Source organism: Alternaria conjuncta (genome assembly GCF_024043145.1).
Source record: "Alternaria conjuncta strain BMP 0040 chromosome Unknown scaffold_4, whole genome shotgun sequence".
NCBI lineage: Eukaryota > Fungi > Ascomycota > Dothideomycetes > Pleosporales > Pleosporaceae > Alternaria > Alternaria conjuncta.
The window spans coordinates 2,020,439-2,034,258 of record NW_026250093.1 but is presented as its reverse complement, the minus strand read 5'-3'; the positions used below and the strand labels follow the sequence as shown (position 1 = coordinate 2,034,258).

The window sequence follows — 13,820 nt, the reverse complement described above, 5'->3', positions numbered from 1 at the left end:
GCCATTACCACGAGGGTCCGCGACGGCAATGTCTTGAATGACGCCTCCTCGGCAGGGGAAGCAAAGGCCTGGTATTGATAGCTTGCGGACGGTATCGGACCGCCACCAGTCAGTCGAGCATTGGCGATTGGCAGGTACGATCCGCGCCGTAAGCTGCGTTGCCCAGTGCTAGTGTCGTCCTGATGTCGTCCGCGGTGCTACTGGAACGAGCCCTCGGCCAATCCAGGCCGCGAGATCGGCTCCAAGCCTCGCTCTCTTCGTCATCTTCATGCTGCGACCTAGTATTGGTATCGCAGTGAGACATGTTCAGCCATCCAGAAGGCCCTTCTGCTCTACTCACTATTTCCCAAGGCCGGATCCATAACGCCTGTCGTATCTCGTAATCACGAGACCTTATCTAGCGCTTGACAATAGTGACTGGTCGGGTCGTCAGCTCACGATATCCATTTAGAGAGATAATACTGGGATGCATACCGATATCCTCGTCGGCAAGCTCGTGAGAAAGTCCCACACGCTGGGGCTGATGCTTGCATGATTTCCCGTAAACAATAGCGTGCTTGAAGTTGTCGACAATTGTCTTGTGGATGGAATTACACTACAGAGCGGTTAGCGCGTCGCGTTTAAGATGAGGGGGAGACTTACGAAGTCTTCAATGGTACAGGCTGTTGATCGCAATACCACTGGCGCCGAGTAATCCGGCATCTTGCCCTTGGGCTTGGTGTAAACACGAACGAGATTGAGCTTCTCCCACATCTGCTCGAGGAGCTCATCGATGTTCCACCCGTGCTCGGAGCTGATGGGACAAGCGTTCGGAATACGGTAGAGCAAATCGAGCTCCTCGATACTGATAGCATCAATCTTGTTCAAAGCGTAGATGACGGGGATATAGCTTCGTCCCTTGGCCTCAATAACATCGATCAAATCATCGACCGTGGCGTCGCATCGAATAGCTACGTCGGCGTTTGCCATTCGGTACTCGTTCAGCACCGCCTTGATTTCGCCATGGTCGATATGTGTGAGGGGAACCGTCGCGGTGATGTTGATGCCTCCCTTGTCCTTCTTCTTGAGCACAATGTTTGGCGGGCTCTTGTTGATTCGAATACCGAAGCCCTCCAGTTCGTTCTCGATAACGCTCTTGTCGGTGAGGGGTTTGTTGACGTCCAGAACGATGAAAATCAGATGGCAGGTCTTTGCGACGGCGATGACCTGTCGTCCACGACCTTTACCGTCCTTCGCACCTTGGATAATACCGGGAAGATCGAGAATCTGGATTTTGGCTCCGTTGTACATGACTTGACCAGGTACTGTAGTAAGCTGTATGTTGTCAGTACTGATTCTAGTACCAAGCGTATCCAACCCACCGTTGTGAACTCATATGCAGCGGCTTCGGAGTGCTGTCCGGTCAATTTGCTCATGAGCGTACTCTTGCCCACGGAGGGGAAGCCAATGAAACCAACACTGGCAACACCAGTCCTAGCAACATCGAATCCTACACCTCCACCGCCGCCACCGGACGAGGGCTCGAGCAGCTCTCTCTTAAGCTTCGCGAGCTTTGCCTTCAGTTGCCCTGTTCATGTATAAGCATACCAGTATGCAGTATCCGTCCATGAGGCCATACCAAGATGAAAAGACGTCGCCTTGTTCTTCTGGGTCTTGGCCATCTACGTCTCGTGTAAGTCATCGTGTTACGGTCGCGTATTGGGGTGTGGCTTACTTCGGCCTCGATGTCCTTGATCTGCACACCCTGTTAGCGCGTGGAATGGCGATATGCTGCGGCACTCAATACTTGCCTTGTCTACTGTGGTCGCCATCTTGAATTACTGTGTATCCTGACTTGCTCTGGGCAGGCGTGGAGAGGCGATGTTGTTGTTCAGAAATTTGATGCGACGCACGCCGCCAATGACGAAGCGGGGCACGGCTTCCCGGCAGTACCTTTCACCGCCACCCGATAAGGTTAGCGCTCAGCGCAGCACCCTTCCATCTCGGCTTCCATGCATGCTTCCTCGAGGCCTTCATAAAGTTCCCCGATAGAAGCCGCGTTCGGGGTCTTCACATCGGTGACCATACCCACCACTCTGGCTGAGCATATGAGGTGCATCACATGTCGGCGAACTGCTGACCGCCATGGATCCACATAGCACAAGCTCAGAACGCGCGATTTGTTACATAATGAAGCAAGCCCAGTCCTGCACAAGCAGCATTGAAGGCAGGCAAGCCAACGCTCTTACTCTCCAAAGGCTGTGTGTATTTAAAGCCCGCGCACCGAACTCTCTTTGTCGGAACTCCGTCTGCAATAACATCATAACCAACGACACGCTCGCCACATTTCTTCTTCCTCACATATCAACATCGTTACCATGATCGGTCGCAACACTGAAGAGGATAACTTCCATTCGCTCGTGCAGGAGATCAACAAGGTGCTCGGCCCCAGCAACGGCATAGACTCGGATGACGTAGACGAGAATGAACTCCAGGAGTTGATGAAAGCATACACCTCGGAAGAGTCGGAGTGGGAGAAATACTACTTTCCATCCGAGACATTACCATACACACGGAATGTTGTCGACAAAGGCAACGGCAAGAGTAACTTGGTACAGTTCCGGATTCTCGAGTCAACGAAGAGTGCTAACCGAACAGCTCATATTGGTATGGGGACCTGGAAAGAAGAGTCCGATTCATGAGTAAGTAATAAGATTTTGCGACTGTTGACATTAGCATGCCTTACCTCGCGAACAACATCCCATGGCTTCAGTCTCCTGCACGATGAAGCGACTTCGTTCGCCGATCTACTTTGATCGATGTGTCAGCAGGAGACACGCCGGTAAGACGACCTTTCGATAATTCATCATGGATACACCTCGCACTCTCGAATGCGCGACTCGGCGTTACAAGACCCAGTACTAACATCACCCCAGCCACGCAAACGCCCACTGCATCATGAAAGTCCTCAAAGGCAGCCTAACAGAAACCCGTTTCGCAACCCCCACCGAAGACGACGCACAAAACCAGCGGCCCATGATCAAAACCCAAGAGACTACTTTCGCTGAAAACGACGTCACATACATGGCTGATACGCTCGGTGTACATCGTATTTCCAATCCGCATCCCACAGACTATGCAGTTTCACTACATTGTAAGCATCAACCCTTCCAGTCTACCTCACACAACTAACCACCCACAGTGTACACACCACCCAACGCCGCAACCTACGGCTGCAACGTCTTCAAAGAAGACACATCCGGCGTCGTTCACAACACAACGTGCCATTTCTACTCCGAGTACGGCGTCCGAACGGGGAGGAAGTAGGCTCTGCCTCGTTCGCAGATCCGTTCCATCATCGATAGTATTGTTTGGTTCTGGAAGAAGATGTGGAGACGGATACGTGGATACTTTACGAATAGAGTAGCGGGTTGGAAGCGGTTATCGAGTAGGAGTTCTTCGATGGGAGATTAGGATGTGAACACGGGCTTTTCGTTGGACTACTATGCTAGTCATTTTTTACGTTGATTAAAGGTCATTCAACATGCAAGCCGGAGCACGTCAACCTAGGGGGGGAAACTGAACAGGTCTGGAGCCTACATTAACGTTAGCCCACCTACTTTGCAGGTTTCTACGTTGATGTAGGCTGCTGACCTGTTCAGGTTTTTCCTTGTATGAGGTGGGAGAGTCAGTGGAGTCGACTGAATCACAACAACACCCAGTCTCGCGTACACACGAACTGAAAGTATCAACTATTATATGCACAATCCTCAGAACACGCCAAACAGAACAGCAATGTATTCCAACTCCATCTATCCAACCCCATTTTCTCCTTCACACCCTCCGCCTCACCACATCTCACCCCCATCCTTACGGCCCCGCAAACCCAATCTCCTCCCTCTTATCATCCACCACCCTCCCATACTCCAACAGCAACCTAAAGAACCAAACCTCAAAGTCCACATTCCTCAACACCATATCATGCCACTCAGAACTCCTCTTCGCAATAAGCCTCGCCTTCTTCTCGCCCTCACTCGCGCCATTCCCGCCCTTCTTGCTTCCATCCGCCTTGACTCTCTCAATAACGCCATCGCCATCATCGTCAAAGACCCGTGTACCGCTGAACCACCGTACAAGATCGAGGTGTTCGTCGCCACGGAGGGAGAGGGGGATATAATGCACCCAGGGCCGTAGCCACTCGGCGTGCCATTCACGGAATAGCGCCATTTTGTAGGTTAGACTGCGAGACTTGAGGAAGCTGTAGAAGCGGCCGGAGAAGGCGTTGCCGTCCATGTCGAGGAGGTGCTTGTAGTACCATGCGTCTTGGCCGTCGACGCGTTCGGTGACGTCGAAGAATTCGTTTTGGGCGTCGCAGTCGCCGGGGTCGCATTGGCCGATGTGGGAGAAGTGGACGTCGATGAGGTCTTTGAGGGCTTTGCGCTCGATCGAGGTTACGGCGTGGGTTGAGGTGGGGTTGGAGACGGGTTCGAGGACTTTGGCGGTGTCGGGCGCGTTCAGGCGTTGGACGACGTGTTGGCGGTGTTGGCGTCGCCAGCCGCCGTTGCGACTGAAACCTCCTGTTGTGGAGCCGCGCCAGTAGAGACTGTTGGTTTTGTTTTCCCAGGTCGTGTCGTGCGTCTCGTCGTAGCCTACTTTGCCCATCCAGTACCATGGACTGGGGTATAGGATGTCCTGGAAGCTGGAGATCTTCGACTGTGAGAAGACGGGTGTCAGCTCATGGATGATACTGAAGGCGTTGGGGCGCTCGAAAAATCCGAACGTTGACGAGAACGAAGGCGAGTTACAGATATCAGAGAAGGCGGTTGTGTTGTAAATAAAGCCAAGGTCGCTGGCGGCATACGCGGTGAAGTTATCGGCAGCGTAGTCTTCGAAGGTTTGGGCCTGAGTGCCAGGGGAGCATGACAGCCGCGAATGCGTCCATGTCTGTTGATGCGCAAAGCGATTGAACTTGGTCGTGCTAACTTCAGCAAACCGTGTACCATCACTCAAGTCTTCTGGACGGGCAGAGAAGGCATTGCGAGGTGCAGTGTTCTTCGCAGTGCGCGGTAGAATTTCGTCCCTCGCCTTTGCCACCATCGACGACAACAGATTGTCGGGCACGACGACTCGCGGTTCGTCATGTAAGTTGAAGCCCAGATCCATGTCGGGCAGATACTGGACAAACTGCTTCATCATGCCAATGGTAGCCTGTTGTTGCCATTCATCGCCGCCTTGGAAGTTCTCTACAGCGCCATGGCGTATCGCAATTGCAAGCATGGAGCTATCTTCATGACCTAACGCATTCGCAATGCGCGACCGAATCGTCGATGGTTTGAGCGCCCAAAACGGTAGCAGCATCTCATTAATCGTGTCGTATTCGTCTATCATCACAACACCGTTGCGCGTCGCAAACTCGTACCATTTGTCGAAGTGCGGAGGTGGCGAGATCCCGTTCCTGCGTCGGTACTCTCGAACCGCATCAGCGAGCGACTTGGATTGTCGGTTAAGGGTGCCTTGGAAGTCTGCCTCTGCAGCGTCAATCAATTGCGCAGCCGGATGACCCTTGGTCAGATCTACCGACACCGGAGCAAGTGGCATCCCAGGCGGGGAAAGTGGTATGTCGGTAAGAACACCATGCGTGATGTGTTGATACGTTGGTGGTCCAGTGAAACGTCCGAAAAGTAGAGACCCCACTGCAAGAGCCATAACGATGAAGATAAAGCGACGCAGTCGCTTCGAGCGCCGCGAATCCATGACAATGGGAGATCCGGATGACTCAAAAAAGTGTACAAGTGCCGCCCCGTCGTAAATGAGGGTAAACAAAACGGCGGAAAAGGTCGGGGCGAAGTGTAGTTTCGCAGCAAGGTGAGAGAATATGGCCAACAGAGAGGTATTTACAGCGCCATATTGAGAGATCTATCGGCTAGTTAGTTTGATATTGTGACAGTACGTTGAGAGTGAAAGCTACGTCTCTGGTCTTGGAACCGGAAAGTAAAAGCTGGGGTGAAAGCCATGGCGACGGGTACGACGCGGCAGGACGCCAGACCCGCGTTTGGTAACAGGACAGCGTAATTAGGTAGTTCAACAGTAATATGGAAGAAAGTACGTACCAGAACGAAGACAAGAACATTTACAGTGGTGTGAACCGGCAACATCCACAAGAAGCGCTGCAGGATGCGGAAATTGTGTACATCCCTCCACTCTCGGTTGTACTCTCTGTATACGGGCTCCCAAGATATCGTGCTTGCAGTCAAGGACGACTCGGTAAGGATAGACGCAATTCCGCACACAACTGCAACGGCCACAGCGACATCTCTTAGCGCAGCTAATCGTTGCGGCCTCGAGGCACCGCTCACTGAGGCGCGCCGCAACGTACTCCCGTTCGCAGACCCAAGTCCTCGCTTGCCACCCTCGCCCTCTTCTGTCGCGGCTTGTATGGTGGTCTCGAACAGGACAAGACCAGTAGCAGCGAAGATGGCACTGCTGACACCGAGCGCGACCGTGGTAGGAACTGCGTAGACGCCTAGAACAGCGCTCGCAGAGACGACGAGAACTGCCAGTATCCCGTATGATGCGGTATGAGGCTGTCGCTCCGGGGGGGTCTTGGTCTCGGCTGCAGGGCCATCGAGAACAGTCCAGGTGGGTAGGGCAAGGTGTTTTGCGACCAATTGGTTCTCGGAGAACAGGACGGTGAAGAAGGGAATTAGGGCCTGAAGTGCTGTTAGACGGTCGCATGTTGTCCCTTTATCCCGTCTGAAAGTACCTTGGTCGCCCAAATGCCCTGCTTATCGCATGCCGCGCGGTCGCATATTACAGACAGACCCAGCAGCGCGCCAGCCAGCCAGCTTGTCTTCCTCTTGGCGCTGTCGCTGTTTGAATATATGCCCACCCAAAAGACAGTCGGCACCCATACTATCAGCCAGGATATCGTCGTTATGAGCAGCGAATGCTGGACCGGTGTGTGTACGTTTGCGACAGCCGCGAGGACGGTGTAGAGCAGCGGGGCGAGCAGGTGGTGGTATTTGACGACATTATCGGCAAGTATGGAGACGGCCGGGTGCATTGGAGCAAAGGGTGGGTCAGCGCTCGTCGGAGGGCATCGAGTTGTCTGACATGTGTTGGGTCGCGCAGTTGTGAGCGCCGGAGAGCCGCAACATGCAACCGTGCGGATCTGCAGGGTCGTGAGTGACGCCATGCCCGAAGCCACATCTTTTTCCATCCCCACAACTACAAAGCCATTGTCTTGGGTTCCATGTTTGCATGTATCTCAATTAGACCCAGATTTGAACATCGCTCCATCAGAGACCGATTTCACATGTCTGAGATGAAATCGAACGACACCCGCTGCTTGTCGCTGGGTACTCAACATGCATGCGCATCCTGCAGGAACACGTCTACCAGATATTTGGATGACTTGCTGCAATGCATCACTTAGCACGGGCCTCAATATATCTCCAGAAGGTTACACAGCGATGCGTGGTACAGCACAAGCTCAGACAAACTCAGAAGCCAGCCAGAGTTGAGATGGGCAATTCAGCTGCCTCACTTCGTATTGAGCATCAAAAGATCTGTTGATATTTGAGTATTCCCAGGCACTTATATCTTTCTAATTGCCAGCCATCTGCTGCTTCTCATTACCATTTGCTTCATCCAACCTTTGATATGCCTCAGTCTCTCACAACGCGGCTTGACTTGTATGGATGCTTCAAATCCGGAAGGCACGATGCTCAGTGACCCACCAAACCTGAAGATTTCACAAGTACCCACCATATTCGATGCAAGATCGTGTATTTATGGGTATCTTAATGGCCTCGGTCTAGCGAGACTTGTCTGCGATGCTACGTACAGTCTTTCCCTGTCACATCTGGAGCCTACGTTGACGTTGGATCACCCACTTCGCATGTTTTTACATTGATGTAGGCGACAAACCTATATCCCCCGACTGTTCAGCGTAGTAGAAAGAAGGCCTATCCAGCGTAGAATAGGTCTTGGAGTCGCAGCGCGCGACGCGCTGAGACTTAGGCAGGTAGGTTCCTGAGAGCACGCTTATGGCTTTTGAAGAAGTGGTTTTGATAACGAAGAGGGTTTTGAGCTTGATGGAGGATCATGTCACTGCAAGAAGTAGCAGTTTGATCTGGTAGTGTAGCGGTATTGTAGTTGTGCTGGGTCATGTAGACGGCCGCGCCTTCCCATCTCAAACTCCCCCACCTTCCTCACGAATTATCGTGCCACATGGCCGTCCTAGCGTGAGGTGAGGTATAACGAATTTTCCAGTTGACGTCTGCATCTTCTGGTAAGCTACGTACAGCATACCTTGTAAGTGAAGCTCTTTACCCCCACGACTGCCGCAAGAATGCCATCGTGTCTACCATGATCCTCGCCCGACGAACCCACGACTGCGCAGATTCAAGCGATACAAAAGAGACTAGGAAGAACTTCGAGATGGCCAGAGAATCGCCAGGCGCAGGTCTTTGCATGATATGGACGTGGAGCGACACTGCACGATGTCGCATGGCGACCGCAAAGCTGAGTGACACTCCAACTCCTCACACGACCATCCCTCGACTATATACCCAGCCTGTTCTCTTGCGTCTGTTCATCCGAAGCTGTGCGTGGTAAGGTGTCTTCCTGCCCCTCGACTTTGGTCGATCGAGCATAGTCTTCTCCTTCCTATAGTTCGACTCGTCCATCGTCCGATACTTACATACCTTTGACTGTGCAGACACTGCTAACCATATCATTAGTTTCGAATTCCGACTGGACGATATCCATCACCTATCACCCGCAGTACGTCTTCCCTCCCCTCGAGAAACCCCACACATACCTACACGCACACTCTTGGGCAATGAACACCTACGCTTTAGCTCTGCTAGTGCTCTGGGGTGGCCTCTTCCTGCCTCTCATGCTGCTTCACACGCGTCAGGTGTTTCAGTCCCTACAGCCTTGCTCTGATATACAACAACTGCTCGTTGTTCCTTGAAGAAGTTCAATGTTAACCTATTGCAGCTTCGATATTTCCGATCCTCGTTCTCATCGATAAACAAACGCGATACACCAAGACAGGATGGCATTCGACAACAACAACGAACGGCAGGCGGACTATCGTACATGGAAGTACTCATGCTGAAATTCGTGTACGCATAGCAGCATCATGCCTCGCAGTACGTATACAACCCTTGCTCTCCTCCTTCCATGTCAAGTTACCCACTGGGTATCGTAACATGTTGCTTATAGCAGTTATTGCTGTGGCGTTACGCTGTTGAACTTGGCTAAATAATGTGAATGTATAGACTCTCGCGTAAAGAAGCAGAAGGCATCCGGCACCTTCGACTGGAACTCCAAGCAAGTCCAGCGGGAGAAAGCCCGATTTAGGAGATATTGGTTCTGTATGATCGGATATACCCTTGCCAGAGTCAGATTCAAAGGGATGAAGAGGGTCCTGCTTCTGAATATTATACAAGATAGATTGCATGTTACCAAGGCAATTCTTCCCTTCTGAGAACTGACTTGCTCTGTTGTACGGTGCCGTTCCACGTCAACCTAGGGAAAAAGTGAACACCCTGGGATCTACATCGATGTTAACACACCCATTTTGCATGTACTCACCTTAATGTAGTCTGCAGACCTGTTCAGTTTTTCCCTTGTATGAGGTGCCACCCCTCTATGTCCCATCCTACTAAGACCGCAGATCATCTGTCGTCATACCTTCCCAAACCAACCCGTGGACCTAGCACCTCACACGCCAAACAAACATCACGATACCAACCAAACCCACCCCTCCACCCACACCACCCACCGCGCCAAATCCACAACAAACCACGCGTCCTCGCATCCTTCCCTCATCACGATACACGATACCCCACTTTCAGCCTTATCCCCCCACCAACCAACAAAGTCCTCACGCGCCCCATCACAGATCGAAGATCCTCATCTCCACAACCACGCAACTTGAAACACGCACACGTTACCCATACAGGAAGTTGGTGATGCTGTCGACCCGCCTCACTCAGCATATCCAACGCTGATGGGTCTCGCTTATGATGTAGGATTGGGGATCGTCGTCGATCCACACCTGATTAGATGTGTGTTGCGGGACGGGGGACGGAAGGAGAGGTGGGTTGTTGGAGGTGTACGTCAGCTAATTTTGCTTTATATAAGAGCTGGTCCGAGGAACAATATCAACATGCTGTCATCTTGGTTTTTCCTTGGTTCTATGCCAAGGTGTCACGATCACGATCAGCCTTTGACGTGATGTTGTTGTTATCCCGTGGGGTAGCATGGCATGGCATAGCATAGCGGGGTATCCTACCCGTCCACTCGACCCAACCATCCAACCATTGACAGCCAACATACAAACATCACGATGATATCCCGTCGACGTAACAAATACCCATCACCACGAACTCTAACACCTCTCCCTCTTACTTACCTCTCAGCCCGGAAGCAACCATCCCATCCAGCCATCCAGTCGGATCTCCAGCAACAACGAAGCTAGCCCAGTGTTTGGGTACTAACGCTCACCCGGCGCCCCGGATCATGGTGTGCCAAACTAAGCTATCAACTGAGGAAGGTAAAGCACGATTTTCCCCCCAACCTCAACGGTCTTGGCCGCTTTTCCAGTCAGCTCGCAGCTCCGCGTCTCAGCACGCTTTATCTCGGCGACCCAACGTTGGGTTGGGTTGGGGTGTAAAAAGGACCGGTTGCCCCCGCCTCTCTTTCCCGTTCTCTGTGTTGTCAATTTCTTCGTCTCTGGTCAGCTTTGGGCTTTCTTATACGAACGGGGTCCTGCTCGGTCGGGAGCACTTCGATTTCCTCACTCAAAGCAAATACAATCGCACGTTGGGCACTCTTCCCTTTCGACTGAGATGTTTTATTTGGCATTTCAATCTTGATTCCTCTCATCCCCAAGGTTCGTTTCGAAAAAAAGGTTTCCTCCACAGCCGAATATACAAGAAGATGGCTGGACCATACACACATTGGAAAGACCCCTCGCCTCTCCTCACCTGGCACCAAGGCCACGCTATCCAGCGCAGCCATGATAGCTCTCCCGTCCTCCTCGTCATTGAAAGTATTTGTAAAGTTATATGGGTTTATGTCAAAATAGGCTGAAGTTTCTTGGTGAAGAGATGAAGATTGAGCAAGAGAAAAAAAGATAAGGAAAAGAGAAAAAAACTCCGGGATATTTGTTGCAGGTGCTAGGCTCTCGACGCAAAGGTGAGCAAAAGACGGCAGGTTCGGATGATTGACCTGTACTTTAACCTCAAGGGCGTCGTCGGGGTTGTGACGGCCCTCTCCTCGGTGTGCAGGCTGCGTCTTTTTCCTTCGCGGAGATAGATTGCTAAATGGCTGGTATTTGGTTTGTGGTACAGGGCCGGAAGTACGGTGGGAAATGGAGGCGATGGAAAAAAACATGGCAAGAGATGTCGGGACGTCGTAAGGGCGTGTCAAGCGCAGAAGGCTCCTACTCCTCCATCCGTCCGAAGATCTCGTCGTCGTCCTCGTCGATGCGGCCGCGGCTGCGCGAGTTGGAGTAACGGTAGTCCTCCTCGTCGGCGAAGTGGTCGTCGTCCATGTCGACGTCCTTGCTCTCGCTGTGGTAGCGGTAGCTGTTGCGCATACTCGACTGCTGCGCGGTGACGGTGGTGCTACCTGACAGGGTACGGGCATTCAGGTCGAAATACTTTGCTGGTAGCGGGGGCACGGGTGGCACGTCCGGCGGGAGCGCAACGGGTCCCGTCTTGGGGGTGCCGTACGAGCAGCTCAGCAGGCCGACGGCGGCAGCGAGGTCAGCATGGTCATTGGCATCGTCATGGTAGGAGCCGGCAACCGAGGTGCCTGACGTAGTGGGGCGGTCAGACACGTTGCTCCACTGGCGATAGTGGTGGCCATTACCGTTGTCGGAAAAGACGGTGGACTGGTACGACTGGCTGTAAGCGGAGCTGTTGGCCGAGTAGCGCTTGAGGGAGCGGGTGCCAAAGTGCGAGTGAGGGTAGGATCCTACGGCATGGTCGTCGAGTTGCGGGGGCGGGGTAGTTTCAGTGGAGCTCAACTCCTCACGCAGGTCAGACGAACCCGAGGCGGGCGGGGACGAGCGGTCGCTGGTCTCGCCGTCGCTCTCCTTGTTCATGGCGACGAGGACCGAGGCGGCCTCGAGCAGCTGGACCTGCTGGTGCTTGGAAATGAGCAGCTTAGATGTGTACTGCCATTCAGGCGTGTGCTCCCAACTAGAAGAAAAGTCAACGCGGAACTATCAAGAGGCATGGCAGTCTATGTGTGCGTGCGAGAGAGGAAAGGGCATTCGTCATGAGTCGTGAAAGTATGTGGGAGGGCCATAGTCGGCCAAGGGTTACTAACAGGTGCTTGGTCAGACAGCTGCTGTGCTTGTAGCCTTTCCCACATTTTTCACATCTCAGATCGCTACCACTTCGCTTGCCGTCGCCCTTGGACAGGCGAGAGCCCTCGCTCGCGCGACGGTTCCGCGACTTGGAGTTGGCCTTGTCCTGCTCCAACATGGTTGCGAGTGTCGGTCCGTCGGTGAGAGCCTCGCTTTTAGCCGCCGCGGCGCCATAACTGCTGGGCCCAAACTGCGCGCCATTGCCGGGCATGCTCGACGCCATTGTGGAGTGGAGGGCCATGTTGGGGCCCCGGAACTGCGACGTCGGCTTGGACGAGCGGCGCAGGCCATTGCTGCTGCCTCCCTCGAGTGGCGCCCCTGACATGCCCTTGGCCGCCGCCGCAATGGCCGCGACATTGGACGCAGGCGTCTGGCTCATGCTCTTCCGGCGTGTGACGCGATGCGCCGGGTTGAGGTTGGCGGCGGATATCGAGTGCGAGTGCGGGCGGTTCTTGGGGAGCGAGCCGGCCATGGTGCTCGACGAGTGCCGTTGCTGGCTGGCGGGTCGGACGTTGATGGGCTCCTGGCAGGCGGCACGGTCAGCGCAACTCGCGGCGGTCAATTGGGGAGATGTGTATAGGTACCTTGTGGACAGTCATGCTTGCAGTAAAAAAGTCGCCGGCCGGGTGTTTGCTTTGTTGTCCGCTTCGTCAGCAAGGCAGCGGAGAGTTGCACAGCCTCCGAGGTGTCGGAGGTAATAGAGCGAGATGCGGCTGAGAGACAATGCAGGGCAGCGCAGGCGTGGGCGGTAGAAATAATAATCCAAGATGTGTGCGAGAGGCGTCTGCTAGCTGGAGAGGCGCTGATTTCAAAAATAAAGCGTGTGGACAGGTCCCGGAATGCTATTCGACAAGTGGGGTGATGCCCGAGCTTCTGATATGGAGTTACTGTGTCCAACAGAGAGTCTCGATTCGCAGCCTCAGAAATGCGGCCAAATATCCCCGTTTCAGACCCGGCAGCGGTAATAATCAAGGTTAAGGAAGGGAGTGAGATGGGTGCAGCGGTGGCAGCGGCCAGGAACTTTTTATTATTTGGTCGCAAACATGGCACGCGGCATCTGGGGTCAGCCGGACGCTCACAGCCCACGCCCGACCAACGTGACTGATAGCGAGACCCCGGCCGCCTCCTCCTCAAAAGGTACGCGGCAATGCCGTGGCTGAAGCGACAAACGAGGCCGCCCATGCTGCCGCTCCTATTAAAGACCGCACGGGGCCGTGGCGGGCAGGGAGCGCACCATCGCCCTCGCCCTCTGATTGCATGTTTCACCCATGTTGCTGCTCCAGACACCTCTGACTCTGGCTGCCTCTGCTGCCTCTCCTGCGCATCCCCATGCACAAATCCAGGAACCCTTTGTGCGTGTTCCTGGCGCAACGCAGGTTCTCAAGGCCCCTCGTTAGTGCGCCATACCGTGTGAGCCCCCGCGGCTGTGATTCGAGCGTGATTTCAT

At 53.6% G+C, this 13,820-nt stretch overlaps 4 protein-coding genes across 4 annotated transcripts; 1 reads left to right on the top strand and 3 right to left on the bottom strand.

Moving 5' to 3' along the window:
* Positions 1-397: 397 nt before the first annotated feature.
* RBG1 (GTP-binding protein rbg1) lies at positions 398-1,811 on the bottom strand (the record flags this gene model as incomplete). The annotated part of the gene is made up of 6 exons (XM_051467811.1): positions 398-595; positions 643-1,314; positions 1,362-1,567; positions 1,619-1,661; positions 1,715-1,735; positions 1,791-1,811. 6 exons carry the CDS (start codon positions 1,809-1,811, stop codon positions 398-400), a joined length of 1,161 nt encoding a protein of 386 aa, XP_051328970.1.
* Positions 1,812-2,357: 546 nt separating this feature from the next.
* On the top strand, positions 2,358-3,306 carry J4E85_003543 (uncharacterized protein; the record flags this gene model as incomplete). Its single annotated transcript, XM_051467810.1, has 3 exons — positions 2,358-2,668; positions 2,916-3,133; positions 3,182-3,306. 3 exons carry the CDS (start codon positions 2,358-2,360, stop codon positions 3,304-3,306), a joined length of 654 nt encoding a protein of 217 aa, XP_051328969.1.
* A 543-nt stretch (positions 3,307-3,849) lies between these two features.
* J4E85_003542 (uncharacterized protein) lies at positions 3,850-7,042 on the bottom strand (the record flags this gene model as incomplete). The annotated part of the gene is made up of 3 exons (XM_051467809.1): positions 3,850-5,754; positions 6,090-6,689; positions 6,743-7,042. 3 exons carry the CDS (start codon positions 7,040-7,042, stop codon positions 3,850-3,852), a joined length of 2,805 nt encoding a protein of 934 aa, XP_051328968.1.
* Positions 7,043-11,440: 4,398 nt separating this feature from the next.
* On the bottom strand, positions 11,441-12,845 carry J4E85_003541 (uncharacterized protein; the record flags this gene model as incomplete). Its single annotated transcript, XM_051467808.1, has 2 exons — positions 11,441-12,203; positions 12,334-12,845. 2 exons carry the CDS (start codon positions 12,843-12,845, stop codon positions 11,441-11,443), a joined length of 1,275 nt encoding a protein of 424 aa, XP_051328967.1.
* Positions 12,846-13,820: the final 975 nt, after the last annotated feature.